The 14920-nt window shown below is 41.3% G+C and overlaps 3 protein-coding genes across 3 annotated transcripts; 1 reads left to right on the top strand and 2 right to left on the bottom strand.

Moving 5' to 3' along the window:
- Nucleotides 1–78: 78 nt before the first annotated feature.
- kat14 (lysine acetyltransferase 14) lies at nucleotides 79–6798 on the bottom strand. The gene is made up of 10 exons (XM_034018119.3): nucleotides 6505–6798; nucleotides 5931–6052; nucleotides 5319–5440; nucleotides 4868–5049; nucleotides 3979–4398; nucleotides 2991–3550; nucleotides 2587–2720; nucleotides 2309–2484; nucleotides 1614–1804; nucleotides 79–1346 (listed from the first exon to the last, which is right to left on the bottom strand). Exons 1-10 carry the CDS (start codon nucleotides 6770–6772, stop codon nucleotides 1173–1175), a joined length of 2349 nt encoding a protein of 782 aa, XP_033874010.1. The 5' UTR covers nucleotides 6773–6798; the 3' UTR covers nucleotides 79–1172.
- A 282-nt stretch (nucleotides 6799–7080) lies between these two features.
- Nucleotides 7081–8214, bottom strand: LOC117411067 (protein PET117 homolog, mitochondrial). The gene is made up of 2 exons (XM_034018127.3): nucleotides 7947–8214; nucleotides 7081–7231 (listed from the first exon to the last, which is right to left on the bottom strand). The coding sequence occupies exons 1-2, from the start codon at nucleotides 8040–8042 to the stop codon at nucleotides 7088–7090; spliced, it is 240 nt and encodes a 79-aa protein (XP_033874018.1). The 5' UTR covers nucleotides 8043–8214; the 3' UTR covers nucleotides 7081–7087.
- A 1673-nt stretch (nucleotides 8215–9887) lies between these two features.
- Nucleotides 9888–13353, top strand: LOC117410395 (transcription factor Ovo-like 2). The gene is made up of 5 exons (XM_034921531.2): nucleotides 9888–10040; nucleotides 10206–10370; nucleotides 11465–11649; nucleotides 12213–12402; nucleotides 13008–13353. Exons 2-5 carry the CDS (start codon nucleotides 10271–10273, stop codon nucleotides 13292–13294), a joined length of 762 nt encoding a protein of 253 aa, XP_034777422.2. The 5' UTR covers nucleotides 9888–10040; nucleotides 10206–10270; the 3' UTR covers nucleotides 13295–13353.
- Nucleotides 13354–14920: the final 1567 nt, after the last annotated feature.

The raw sequence follows: 14920 nt of genomic DNA, 5'->3' as shown, positions 1-14920 counted from the left end.
ACTGTCTTAAGCGGTAACAGCCATATGCGATTACTAACTTTGCCTGTCTTCATTCTCACCACAAAACTTAACACAAAATAGAAAACAAAACATGTTTTAATAGCAAATACATCACACCCCAATAGAACAGTTGTTGGTGTTTACATGAAAGTAAAGTATGAATGAATGTATGAAAACTTTACAGAATAAAGGCCTCTACACACCGGACGCGATGCGATAAGCAAACGTGTCGTACAACACCATAACAAAAAAAAAAAAAAAATGGCTCTTTTTGATACGAGCCGATTACACTGAAGCGATGCGAAAGAAATAGGATTGGCTTTTTTTGCGATTTTATCACGCGGCAGCTAGGGAAGTGACCAATGAGGAACAGCTTCCCTTGCGTGCCTGCGGTAAACAACGGTGGAAGAAAAGATCATTCTTGCAGTATCAAAATACGCGGAGCTGTACAATAAAGGACACAAAAGTTAAAGACACGGCAATGAGGGAAAACATCTGGCAGTCCATTGCCAGGGAACTGGATGGTGTGTATGATTCGTTTACCTTTACTGAAATAAGTATTCTGAAAAGCTACTATGTATTCTACATTTTTATTAGCTGTATATCGCGTGCACCTGTCGCCACTGGTGTGAAAGGTAGAGTCGCAGCAAAAATAATATTTTTATCGCAGGACAAATTGTATCGTGTCCGGTGTGTGGAGAACTTAAGTCCTGGGTAATCCATAACATTTTCACTAAATCTTGAACCCCACATCCATTGTGGACTGAGAATTTCCCCTGTATTTGACTTCACTCAGTTAAAAGGACACGGTCGGGTTTGCAGTGCCAATACTAACAATGACACAATGAATGTTTAAACAAGAACACTTCAAACCCACCTCGAAAACAGTTACCTTTTCAGATAAACAAACTATAAACGTTGCTCAGCAATGCAATGTTTCCACTAGAGACTAATCTAACAAATTCCTAACAAGGGGTTGGGGTGACTGCTTTTGGTGATTACTATCTGCAGTTATCTATATCTAGGGCTGGGCAATTCCGGCTTGTTTCAATTAAACAATTTAGAACACCCTGAAACACAGACTGGAAGGACCAACTTTACCCACTCTTGGTCAACATGTCTACAGTCATTTCCCCACAAGGTAACGGTATTTGTTCAGACAACGAACAACATTATCGACGCAGCCTGAGAAAGAATGCATGCCTGCACTCCTTGCTGTCGACCGGATAGTATTTATCATAGAAGTCCAAAATGTATTCTTCAGTCTTAAATCCAAATTTCTGGTACAACAGCATGGCAGGATTGCTGGCAGAAACATGCAGGGTAACATCCTTCCCCATACATGTCTGTGAAGAAAAAGCATAAGGTTAAAAGTAGAACTTCAAACACTATAGATGCTGTGAAAAGTGTCAACACTGACGTGGAATTACACTGGCAGGCACAGGGACATTTACAATGAGAGGATGTGGAAGCTGCTGTAGGAAACTGTCAACATGTAACTATTTACAGAGTAACCTACAGCTATGGTTAAAAGTTTTGCATCACCCTATAATTATATTTATTTAATTATAAGACTTGTGCCTTTCTGATGCAGAGCTGTCTTTTTTAAATACCTGTATAAGATGATAAATCATGAAGGTTGCAATCCCAGCTCTCCTCCACTCTGGATGGACCAGCAGGAATGAAATGTAAGCCTCGTTGTACTTCACATCTGGAACCATGAACCCAAAGGCGATGATAACCTTTTTATAGAGCACCACGACACTGAAGTCAGGATACTGCAAGCACTCTGACAGGTCAACACCTAAGCAATGAAAGAGACGAGGAAAAAAAAATAGGTAGTGTGATGGAAAATGTGTAATTCATTTCTGGATTGTTTATTTAAAAAAAAAAATCATAATATTATATAAATATAAATGTATATACATATACATATACACACACATATATACACTTTGCATTTAAATTTGTGACAAAATGATAAAGAAAGAGACAAACACGGGATGAGAGGAAATAGGAACCATGTCTGACCCCCTAGTTCCCAAAACATGGAAACCTTTATCATTCTGGCACTGCGGCAAGAAAAAATGGTTAAAGTGACATGTGAGAATGCGGTTATGCTAATGATTATACTTTTATTGGAATTGAATTACTTACCTAAGGTATCACAGATCTAGTGTTACAGACTTAGTCTTGAACAACTTAACCTTATTTTAGGTAATGTAATTCAAGATTAGTGTTAATCGGGTTCTGTGAAACCTGCACTTCAACAGCAGTTTACCATCTATGATGTTTTTTCTTTCCCTACCTGGCCAGAAGATTTCGTGGCACATTGAGTTTATTGAGGGGATGTGGTTGGGTCGGACATAGCAGTAATCAATGGGCGCCTCCGGCTCTGGCTTCCACTCTGGATCGTTCCTGTGGGGGTACGCCCGGATTTCAGCCAGCAGGTGGAGTTTAGGAGGTTTGTTCTCAAAGTCACGTCTGTGTGCACAGATAGAAAAAAGAGCAACAGTTTAGAATAGATTTAAAAAAAGAAAAAAGGTCACTAAAAGCAACACTGCTTGAGAAATGCTTGGACTGTACCTTATGAACGGTTTCAGGGTGCGCGACGTGTATGGACTGCTGATGCAGAGGTCTACAGCTGTATCTGACCCCATCAAGCGATGCCAGAACGTGCCCACGGCCTGATGAAATCCTTTTCTATTGGACAAAGTAGTCTGGGGGGTGGGGAAATAAAAATTATACATATGGCACAGAAACTGTTAAATCCCTTTTTTGAAGAGATTTGTTTATATTGTTTTCTACCTATTTGGTTTATTATGGGAAAGTAACAAAGGTGGAAAACAACTAGCCACTGAACCATTTCTCTGACCTTCTGAGCTTCGTGGTGTTTTTTTGAGACAGTTGATTTTAAATTATTGGATAGACATATCTATCCAACTGTCTACCCAATAATGAATGCAGTTATTAGACAGACAGAGAGATACCTGGAAGCGGTCAAGGATTCGGAGGTCCTGGCTGGTGGTGCGGTACGTTGCCATGCCAGACGTCCCCCTGTGGAAGGCCCCTCCCTCCTTGGCTCCGTACATCCCCCCGACGAGGGTGAGCGCACCGCTTACAGCCTGGTCCAGATCCAGCAGGGGCAGCCCCCTCTCCCGCTTCGCCTGCCGTACCAGCAGCTTCCTGTGCAGTCGCTTGGCTTCGGGGGTGACGGCCATGGCGTTGGGGCAGGACTCCAGCTTCTGCAGCAGCAGCTTCTCCTCGTACAGGCTGACAGGGGCGTAGCGGGGGGCGGCCGGCCCCTCGTCCTTCTCCAGCTGTGGTTTCTTCTTCTCCCCCCGCACTTTGATGTGCAGGGCCTCTTCGCCATCGTCCTGCTCCCCCTTGTCGTTCCTCTCCTCCTCGCTGTCCGCCTCCTGCTTGATGTGCTCCGCCGTGCGCATCTTCTTCCTGATCAGGACGCTGCCGGGGGCCGGTGGCATGCTGACAGGGGGGATGTACTCTATTCCAGGGTCGATGACTCCTTCCCCTTCCAGCTCTTCATCATCTGGAACAGGAAGACGAGGGACATTATATGCTTTTTGGTTTGGGGGTTCTTCTATTACATGTTTTTTTTTTGTTTGTTTTAAATCAGTGTAGGACTTCCAGGTTAGAGACCAGTGGGGTCTGTAATTTTTTGTTTAAGATGTCTGTATGCAATTCAGATATGACTTTTTCTATTGAAATGCTTTCTCTAATTGCAAAGTTAATTTGCACATTATAATAAATTACACACAAGTACGCTACAGTATTAGTTTCCCCAGACTGCGGTGTGAAATGTGTGGCATTGCTATAACTTGACAAGGACTATGTTGCCACTATAATTTTGATTTGGTCCAAGCCAGTATGTCAAGCATCATGCTTTGAAACTAGAGCCATTAATCTTAAAGATCCTAACAGTCACTTAAAAAGGCATTTCAACTGCTGGTTCCTTACCATGAAAAAGAGCCATGGGTGGCATGACATCTGGAATGAGGTCTGCCTCGGACAGCAGGCTGGGGGTGGCCGAGTGGGAGGCGGGAGTACCGGGGGCAGAGAAGTCCAGTGATGGGGACGGGGAGGGGCTGGTCAGGGGGGTGCGGTCGGAGGAGCTCAGGGAAGAGAAGTCGATCACCTCCCCCTTCTCCAGGACCAGGTCGGGCCGGCGCCCCCGGCTGCTGAACTTCACTGGGGTGGAGGAGGTGCTGCGGTCCAGGAAGCCTGCCGCCTCCTTCTGGGCTCTGCGGATGTCCTTGGCCTCCTGCGTCCGCGAACGTTTCTCCTTCAGCTGCATGGCGCTCTCGACGGGGTTGCGGCTGGCGCGCTTCCTCAACCCCTCCACCGTAATGATGGGGTCCAGGGGGGGCTTGGAAGAGGCTGCGAGGCGACCGCACAGAATTCAGGATTAGATTCTGCTTCCTCTACTTAATCTGGGACCCCACATCCATTGTGGACTGGGAATTTCCTCTGTATTTGACTAATTCTCAGTTAAATGGACATGATTGGTTTTGCAGACGGCCACTTAACCGTCAACGATATACTCGACGTTTAAACAAAAACATTTCAAACCCATGTCTAAAACATTGTTACCTTTTCAGATAAACAAACTATAAACTCTGCTCAGCAATAAAATAAGAACTCAGGCAGGAGAAAAACCCTTAAAGCACACACACAAATCAGAATCTGCCTTGGCTACCGACATAGAAACGAATGTCCACCAAATATTGTTTATTTTAAAACTAAAGACCACACAAACCCCAGTCCCTGTTAGTAAAATAAAAAGAGACATTGTTTCGTATAGCTTTATCTGTAACGAACACTTGTAGAAAGAACGTTTTCTTTTCACCTTTTGCCTTCAGTGAGGACGAGGCTATTTTCTCTCCCTCGGGCTTCAAGGTGGGAGGTTTGTTGAGGACCAGCTTCCACCAGCCGGGCTCCCCGAACTCCTGGGCTCCAGACCGGAAGAACAAAGGGCTTCCCACGGACAGGCATCCGGCCACAGTGCTCCACCACGTCGTGGTCTTCTTCCTGCACCACGAGGAAGTTAGGAATATAAAACACAACTGTTGCAACAACCCTATTAAATAACTCATACTTCAAAGTGAGACAGCTACCCACCGGGTTGGAGGGGGTTCCAGGTAATATTTATTACATGGCTCTCGCTGCTACCCAACATATCGTTCAGTGTCCCGTGTCACCTGCGGGTCCGAATCGGACTTTCCTGACCTTGCCAGCACTAATTTCCTCCGCATTGAGTTCTATTGCTTAATTATATTACGAGTCGGGGGACCTAGTACCTGTTTGCCAGCAAGAAGGACCAGTGTCTCCCAATAAAAGCGCAGATATCCTCCTTCCACCTGAAGTAACCCTGACGACCTGTTCCTTCCAGTGACAGGTTGTACATAGCCAGCATAACCACCTGCAAACACAGCAATTTGTTCAGTCCTAGTAATGAGATCAAGGCAGGGTCTTCTGTTATTAAAACCTTTATTTACACATTTTAGCTATCTAATAGCACTTGTGTAAACCAACACATGATATCCTGCAATGATGGATTATTGCTCAACGTGGCTGACAGTCCTTTATAGACTGCTTAGTATTCTTACAACAATCAATTAAAACAAATAGCCTATTAGCTTAATGGCATTCACTCCTGTATGTGCTGGATAATCCACTGTTAGTCAATAGTTGCTGAACTCAAATTGGTAATTTACACCACACAAAAGTCATTCTTGAGCTTTTTAATTTTTTTTTTTTTTTGTTATTAGTTCAACACACAAATGGACCTTATACTCCCAGAATTGTATTGCTTAAGACTAATTAAAAAAGGCAGGAATAGGCCATTTATATTGTTTATTCCCCCATCCCAACTTTTTTTCCAACCCAAACCTTAGAGCTTCGACTCATACCTGTTGCCAGGTCAGCCTCATTCTTTCAAACTGTTCTTTGCCGTCTTCTGCACAGTCAGCGCAGGTAAACTTGAAGAAGTTGTCGCCTTTTAGGTAACTGGGCTGTTCTCCCCTTAGCTGGCCTGTGAACAGAAATCAACCACCATTATACAGTACTAAAGCAGGAATCGCAAACGCCAATGTCCCAGTGCTGAAACAAGTCTAGCTTTCTGATCCAACCTGAGTCGTGGGGGAAACTAATCCCCCTAGCTGGATGCGTTATTCCAGAAAGCAATGCATACTTAAAAATGTACATTTGTAAAACCTTTGGCACAAAAAAACTGGCCTGTTTGCAGCACTTTGGTACATATTTAGATTATTTGAACATATAGAGAACTAAAACTTTTACTGCATTGCAGTTAAAGCCATTCCAGTTTTTAGCCGCACCAGAGATTTTCATCTGTAGTTATAATTAAGCTCAACAGTCAGTGACTAATTAAACAGGAAAACAACTACAATGGCTCAAACTGCTATGCAATTGCAGTCCTTTTTCCATACCTTCTCTGCATTTGAAAGTTGATGAAACTCTGCTTACCGGCAGGTATCCATTTATGACACTTGTCACAGTAGAAGGACATCTCCTCAGTCCAGCTGTTATCTCCTTCATCCCCAATGTCGCTGTTGAGGGAGTCTCCACTCTGGTCATGGGAGAGGTCCACCGAGGCCTGGTCCTCTGACTCCACAATGAGGAGAGTCTCCCCCTCCACCTCCCCTTCCTCCAGGCCCTCGGAGGCAGAGGTCCGCGTTGCGTCATCGTCCACCCGCTGGCTTCTCAGTCCTCTCAAGTCTCCACTGTCATCCATCGCTTCAAAACTTCAGGAAAACTAAACTACAACAACAGGCAATCTCTACAGCAGTGTCCACAAAACAATGCTAGCAAACACACTTCATTGCCTCACATACAGCTGCATTTCACCAATATGTTTTTCAGTCCACCCCGCCCCAAATTTAAAAACTAAAAAAAAAAAATATTTGGCAAAATGCAGTAAAGTCCCTTTACAAGCATGAGGAACAGCAACAAACTCTGGTCCAAAGCTGCTTGCTAGAGGCAGTTTTGCTGCATGAATGGAGTTGTTTCCAGCACGGCAATAGCAGGTGTGTAGTATATCTAGGGCAGTCTAGGAGGTCTGTGCGCCCGCTGCTCTCTTCTCCCGTTCTGTTTCAAGCTCTCTGGTGAGAGTGATTTGTTCTTCCAGCTGTCGCAGATTTTCCCTTTTACGAGCCTGTCTCTCAAGATCCCTGATGACACTTTCATGCAGTCTCTGTGAAGAAAAGTACATACTCATTAAGTCTGATTAATATCTACAGAGGAGAACAGACAGGGATCACAGTGACTAATTTATCTGCTTTGTTATGATAAATACCAATGTTCTGGTGTCTTGGTGAGCAGTACATTATTACCTATACAATACTGGCACAAGGCACAAAGTTCTGCACGACAAAAATATTAAATGATAATAACGGATCATTTTATTGTTAATAATGTTCGTGATTTTATTAAGGGAGGAGTATTTTGTTACTACCCTGTCATCTCAAATATCTTCTACTGGACATATAGTGGATCTTTACTATGTGTAAATGAGACCCAGTTGGCAAGCCTACATTTTGATCGTGAAAAGTCAGTCTCTACGTTTTTCTATATTTTAATATATAACATTATTTTATACTGAAAATGTATTATTCAAAATTAAAAAAAAACAATGTAGTATTCCCCAATATAATACGCGACCTAACACAAAGGCATGATTATATCGTTCCCGTGTTTCCTACCCGGACATCAATAAAAGGCACCCCAAAGGCAGTGCACATTCGCTACCACTTTGTCCATTTATTTGCCAAATTTGTTTAGAAGCGTTATTACAAAGCAATAAACAGTAGTATTAACACAGTGCTATTCTTAACATTAGGAAGCCTTTGTCTCCAGTCCAGGTTTATTATAAAAGGCCTTGATGGTCTTGAGCGGATTTCTTCACATACCTCTCTGTCCAGATGCTGTTTGATATGAACTCCTGCCACCGTTCCCAGAGTAAGCACCAGAGAAACACCCAGTACTACTTTGGAGGTTGTAGACATAACTACAACATTAACAGCGTTTACAACAAAACACAAACGGCGCACTCCAATGATACACGGGTAACAGAGACCTGGCAATGTGTATTTACAGACCTAACTAATCTATCTGTCTCACGCAGTCTGTATCAATCGAGTGTGGAGTAGTCGAGAAAGGGGCTTGGCAAGATTGGCCAGATCGTTAACGCTTGAGTTATTTGAAGCGTATAGAGCATGTCCAACATTGTGAGAAATATTTAATTGTAATCAATAAATCATGTTCCAATTACTTATGTCGGTTATTACACAATATAAATTATATTTCTCTGAGACAGATGAATATTGCAGAACTACTGGGGCGGGGCTAGGGCGTTTTTAAGTCCAGTGTACACCATGAACAACCCTTGCTTAATCAAGGTACCAGTTGTCATTCATAGATAATTATCCAAGTTGATTGGTACTACCAAAATGTTACCCCTGTTCTTCTTAACAGATATACATCCCATATAAAAATACTATTAATAATGTCGAGAAATACTACTAAAGTGTTTTGGAAGTATTTGTATTTATGATCTTGGTTTATTGAGTATCTCGGTAACCACGATACAGTATAGATTACAATCTGGCTTCTGGTCAACCAAACACAGCTCCTGAAACCAGGAAACAGTATATGAGAGGCTGACGACTGCAACCGCTGGAAATGTACCAGTTTTATAAACACAGCTCTCCTGCATGGTTTTCTTAATATTATTCCTTAGGGTAAAGATTGTACATGTCATTAACACATTATAAGCATACCATAAACCATTGATGTTTAAAGTTGCAGACGTTTCAGTCTTAAAAACATCCCCCTATGCCCAATGTGTTTGTCAGGGGATTTTAACGTGCGATTCCCACAAGCGTAGTGTCCCCCAAATGGTATCCATTTACTACCAATGCAGAATGATACATTCATTTAAACTGACAGATTTACAAGCAGTACATTATTCATGTTTTATGTTTTTTGTTCCAGGAATTACACATTTAATACCTAAAATACCTAACATAATTTCGTGCTATAATTCCATTTTATTTATGGTGTCATTTACTTGTAAATCTGCAGCATTTTTTTTTTTTTTGGTTGGGGGGGCATTTTTTATGGTAGTAACATAATTGGCTGTATCTGGGGATCCACATGCCAAAATTTGATTTGCATGATAATTTATGAAAAAGCATTTTAGATATAACTGTAGTTATATAGTTACCTCTATCCTTTCCATGTGAGTTGTCTAGGCATGGAGTTGCAAATTGGTAAATTCAAGTACTGTTTACCTTCTATACGCCTGTCTATATTATGTGGTATTGTAGTTTCTTTTTTACATTAGACTAATTTTCCATGTCTTAATCATTTATTTTCTCATGGTTTGTTCCAGTGACTAGTTGTTTAGTCCAGTGCTTCACAGAGGAAGACAAGAAGTCAGTGCTTGAAGTAACTGCTGTTGAGACCACAGCAAACCAAGACAAGCCTGTCCCCTGTCACACAGAATCAGTGCTGAAGAATACCGATGAACCTCTTTTTTTTGGGGGGGGGGGGGGGGTTATATTAATACAAAAGGAGAATGCGTTGAGAGGAGTTTTAAAAAATGATGTACAGAACATTCATGGCGATTGATAAGAAAAGTGAAAAATTACTTTGTAACATGCTGTCATATCGCTGTTTTATATATATATATATATATATATATATATATATATATATATATATATATATATATAGTATTATTCGAGTGCTTATAATCTGTTTACTGAAATGGGAAGTAGTGACATTTGACAGGCGTTTTACAGGATCGATTATCACCAGGTATTGCAGGTTCCTAAAGTGGTCACGCCCTGAACAAGTTTCGGCTCTTAAAGTCAAAATAGTATTAGCATTTTCAGCACTTCTGTTCACTGAACAATCCCTGCTACAGTTAATATATATGCTCTTTACAATCGGGCCTCAAGGATGGGTTGGGACATAATGTGCTCCAACCGGTAGAACAGGTAAGTTTGTTGACTCCGTTATTTTTCATATACGCATGCTCACTTCCAAATTTCCTGGTAGTTTTCATCGTCAGTTTCAGCTTAGGAAACATCATTTCACCTGGAAACCGAAGTTTAGCTGCAATTAAAGCAGGAGGTATCGTTATTTAACACGCGTTGTTGCAGAAGCGAAACGTTGCCGAACGGAGAAGGTAAAACCCGTGCAAAGGTGAGATCAAATCCGCTTCATCATGCCCCGTGCGTTCCTTGTAAAGAGAAACAATTCCTTCCCTACCCTAAAGAACTGGGATGAACTACGAGACGAGGATCGAGCAGATACCTATATTCCAGGTAAGTCAGCGGTTGTTAGAAGATTTGTTAGTGTGGGTGTCACATTTCTTTTTTTAACTTTACTTAGGGTGTTTATTACATATTCACAATGTGTGTAAAGTAGATTCACAGCCTGCTCAAAACGCTTTGGATTTGCATTTCGTTGCATACGTTTTAAATTTCAGTTGTAAACATAACGGATTTTCCCATTGTTCCACTTAGTATTTAGGGTTAACATCTTAAAGAATACTGCTGGTATTGACTTGATTTTCATGGTTACACCCAGAATTTGAAACACCTGAGCAAGTAAACATTGCACTTCCAGGATTGTCGGGCCTTCTATGGAAACCCAATAGAAATATGATGCATATGTAAAAACGAACGAAAAAACTTGTAAGAGGCACAACATGGAAGTATACAGTGTTAAAACAAGTTAAATTACAGAAAATGCAGCATTAACCTTATCAGACAGTTTTTGTTTTACTGATGACTATGCAAATAAGGCAGTTTACAATATTTAGTTTTATTTTTTCATCCATCCAATATAAAACTATCAAGTGCTGAATTTAGAAACACAAAAATAAATTCGATGATAAACGTTTAGACAAAGCTTTTTCAATGTTGAAAACTATATCTGTTAATTTGATATGTTTTTAATGTTAATTTAATAGTTAACACTACAATATATGAATACAGTCCATATGCAACATATATTAAATGACTAAAATACGATACACAAATGAAACATCCCCCAGATTGCCTGGTCTATTGAAGGCCATATCATGGGAACTCGTGTCCGAATTTGATGAGCTGTTGTTGTATACTTGTGCCATTTTTTTATGGTAGTAACATAATTGGCTGTATCTGGGGATCCACATGCCAAAATTTGATTTGCATGATAATTTATGAAAAGGCATTTTAGATCTAACTGTAGTTATATAGTTACCTCTATCCTTTCCATGTGAGTTGTCTAGGCATGGAGTTGCACATTGGTAAATTCAAGTACTGTTTACCTTCTATACGCCTGTCTATATTATGTGGTATTTTAGTTTCTTTTTTTACATTAGACTAATTTTCCATGTCTTAACCATTTATTTTCTCATGGTTTGTTCCAGTGACTAGTTGTTTAGTCCAGTGCTTCACAGAGGAAGACAAGAAGTCAGTGCTTGAAGTAACTGCTGTTGAGACCACAGCAAACCAAGACAAGCCTGTCCCCTGTCACACAGAATCAGTGCTGAAGAACACAGATGAACCGATGAGATATGAAATAAAACACACCACTACCAGGACCAAAATCAAGGTAATAACACGATTCTTCATCTTCTTTCTTTTTACCTTCACCTACTACAACTAATGCAACGACTACTAATACATTCAAATATGTACCTAAACTAAGCACTCTTGTCTTTCTTAATGTCTTCAGTGGTAAAACTTATTTTTTAGTATTCTTAAACCGCTGGGTTTGGTGTTATTCCCATCCCCCAGCGTTTAATGTGTAAACCACTCTAAAAGAAGGTTTCACAATCTGGATTAGCACTAATCTTGGATTGCCTAATAATCAATTTAGGTGAGGTAGTCCAGCTCTGGTATTAAACAGACTAGCGTTAAGCAGTGAAACCAGCCGTCGGAGGTGCCATGAAGAGAAACTGATTGTTTTAATGCTGACCATTGACCCACATTGTTAATGGCCCTCCAGAGATGTAGGCAGAGAGATGAAAAGGGTACTTGTTTTAATTTATAATCTGACCCAAACAGTGCTAAACCCCCTATGACACGAAAAGTCAATCACACTGACTGCTTCCCTTGGCATGAGCTGGTCAGTTGAGTTAGCCGCCCTGTATTTAGGTGTCTTGCTTCTGTTAGTTCACAACAGGCTCCTGCAGTACTGAAGAGCCGTTCACATGCACTGTGTGCAGTAAAGCATTCCACAGCCAGCGCATGCTCAACCGCCACCACAAGTGCCACCGCCTGGTGAAGAGCCACCTGTGCACCTTCTGTGGGAAAGGATTCAACGACACCTTCGATCTCAAGAGGCACATCAGAATCCACACAGGTCAGCAACTCTCATTTAATTACAGTATCCCCTGGCTTTACCTGAGCCTTACTGTGGACGGGAGTTCCCAGGGAGCGGTGCACAATTGGCCGAGCGCCGCCCAGGTGGGGAGGGCTTAGGTTGGCCAGAGTGTCCTCGGCTCATCGTGCACCAGCGACCCCTGTAGACTGGCTAGGTGCCTGCAGGCCTGCCTGTAAGTTGCCCAGAGCTGCGTGGTCCTCTGATGCTGTAGCTCTGAGGTGGCTGTCTGGCGGGCCTGCAGAGTGAAAAGAAGCGGACGGCTGACGGCACACGTTTCGGAGGACGCGTGTGTCCGTCTTCGTCTCTCCCAAGTCAGCGCGGGGGTGGCAGTGGTGAGCCGGGTTGAAATAAAAAAATAATTGGGCTTTCCAAATTGGGGACAAAATGAGAAAAAATAAATAAATAGCTCAGCAAAATGACCAGGGTCGTATTTATAAAGAATGTGCCACCCTGCTAAAAATGGACTGCAGGAAATAGATACATCTTATTATCTACCTATCTGTCTACTCATTCAAAAAAGATGAATCCACTATTATAGGTCCATAAGGTTTTTATAAGTAAAATATGTCGTAACCATTTTGCAGGCATCCGTCCTTATAAGTGTGACATCTGCAGTAAGGCTTTCACACAGCGCTGCTCATTAGAGTCGCATCTCCGAAAGATCCACGGGGTGGAGCAGAGCTTCACCCACAAGCAGCGTCGGGACAAGCTGTACGTCTGTGAGGACTGTGGGTACACAGGCGAGAGTCACGAGGCCCTCTACCTGCACCTGAAGGACAAGCATCCCGCCAACGCTCTGCTGCAGAAGACTTCTAAAAAACTGTCTGTCGCTCTGCAGAGCAACTCTGAAATCAGCAACAATGAGGACTGATAGAGGATGCCATTCCATATCACATCTGTAATAAATTGAATTTTTTTTTTTTCTATAAATGTAGAGGGTTGCATTACATACATTTAAACCCTTAAGGTACACAAGGACTTGAGCGGCTGTTCAAACGTTTTTTTCTTAAAAAACATTTGAGAGTGACTCAGGTATCACAAGGAAACTGACAATTTGGATGACCAGATTTTAAACCCTGTTTTGTGCACCTCATTGCAAAAATAAGAAAGTTAGCATAATTTTATTTGTGGGACACACATGTCCCCTGTACCTTAAAGGGGTAACCAGGTTATTCACTATATGATTACCTTTTTATTAGCAGATTTTAAAAAGGGTGCTATTAAAAATAATCCCTGTATTTAACAATTACTGGATCCTGCTGCTAAAAAGTCTGTATTTTATATATTTTGAATACATATACTCTTAACATCCCTTTTTGTGGGGGTATGTAATGGCTTGGGTGTAGGTCTGTGTTACATTATTGCAAGGTGGAGCAACAATTATGAATTTAAGAATGGTTGGGAATGAAACACGCTTGTACAGAATCTGTCGTGGTCTTTTTCTGCTATCTTAGGATCATCTCCATTCTGAGAATGCACCTCTCATACCAGTACTGCTGGTGTTGCATCAAATACAGGCATGTTTTAATACCAGGAATTGAATTACAAGTATGGACATTTAGGGGTTAACCTTTGATGTACGATAACAGTATGAACTGGTTCCTACTACAAAAATAAATAAATCCAATAGAAGCAAGAAACACCTGTTATGAGAGGTGCACAAGATTCTTCTCATCTATATATATATATTGGGGGGCGTGGGGTAGAGACGACGACGACTTGCCTTCTCAAAGTATACCGGGTAATTAATATGAATACTCGTATTTGCGAACTAATCCCGTTATAAAGACTAAGTGATGTTAGGTTTCGTAATGTTTCTATCAATTCTGCATTTGACAGATGCACAGACTAACTAACATACAAACAATACTGTAAACGACGTTACAACAGAAACAAGCTATATCTGTGTAGCAAGTAAACAATGGCCTATTGTTTTAATGTTAGTTTTGTAGCAAAAGTAATTAATTTACCTGAAATCTAACTAACAGAATAACACTCGTTTTTTTTTGTTTTTTTTTTAATACACACTGAATCTTACCCGGTTTGGTTTGCGCCAGGGTTTACTGCTCTCAAACTCAGAGTGAAAATGGTGTGACGGGATATGTAGTAAGACGCGTGGCCAGAGTATTGTAAACTACGGATCCCAGAAATCAATGCGCTGATTGTAGTGCTCCTTTTAATCCCAACCGTGTTGCCTCCAAGAGAGTTTTTTTCTTTCTTTCAATTATTTATTTTTATCAATGCAGAAATTACAGTACGAAGTGGGACACAGTGGAAAGGAACATGACAACAAAGAGCAAGAAATACAAAAGGCAGGGGCTGATACATTACATTCAGATTGCATTAATTACATGTTAAGGAGATGAATCACATGAAGAAATACACTGTAAACTGTTTAGCAATCATGTGTGTTGTGCTAGTTTAGAATTGACAATTTTTAGAGATTTTTCATAAATTTTTATCTCATGAGTAAAGGCTATGACCGAAGGCTTCAAGC

Source organism: Acipenser ruthenus, chromosome 6 (assembly GCF_902713425.1).
Source record: "Acipenser ruthenus chromosome 6, fAciRut3.2 maternal haplotype, whole genome shotgun sequence".
Lineage (NCBI taxonomy): Eukaryota > Metazoa > Chordata > Actinopteri > Acipenseriformes > Acipenseridae > Acipenser > Acipenser ruthenus.
Note: the sequence above shows the minus strand (reverse complement) of the source record. Positions and strands in the feature narration are given on the sequence as shown.

Excerpts from the sequence above, each read along its gene's own strand:
- kat14 (XM_034018119.3), bottom strand. The coding sequence starts at position 6,772 with ATGGATGACAGTGGAGACTTGAGAGGACTGAGAAGCCAGCGGGTGGAC. Across the intron at positions 5,050-5,318 it reads TCCTTCTTGCTGGCAAACAG|GAAGAAGACCACGACGTGGT; the intron begins GTACTAGGTCCC and ends CTCGTGGTGCAG. Across the intron at positions 3,551-3,978 it reads ACCCATGGCTCTTTTTCATG|ATGATGAAGAGCTGGAAGGG; the intron begins GTAAGGAACCAG and ends TTCCTGTTCCAG.
- LOC117411067 (XM_034018127.3), bottom strand. The coding sequence starts at position 8,042 with ATGTCTACAACCTCCAAAGTAGTACTGGGTGTTTCTCTGGTGCTTACT. Across the intron at positions 7,232-7,946 it reads AACAGCATCTGGACAGAGAG|AGACTGCATGAAAGTGTCAT; the intron begins GTATGTGAAGAA and ends TTTTCTTCACAG.
- LOC117410395 (XM_034921531.2), top strand. The coding sequence starts at position 10,271 with ATGCCCCGTGCGTTCCTTGTAAAGAGAAACAATTCCTTCCCTACCCTA. Across the intron at positions 10,371-11,464 it reads AGCAGATACCTATATTCCAG|TGACTAGTTGTTTAGTCCAG; the intron begins GTAAGTCAGCGG and ends GGTTTGTTCCAG. Across the intron at positions 12,403-13,007 it reads GCACATCAGAATCCACACAG|GCATCCGTCCTTATAAGTGT; the intron begins GTCAGCAACTCT and ends ACCATTTTGCAG.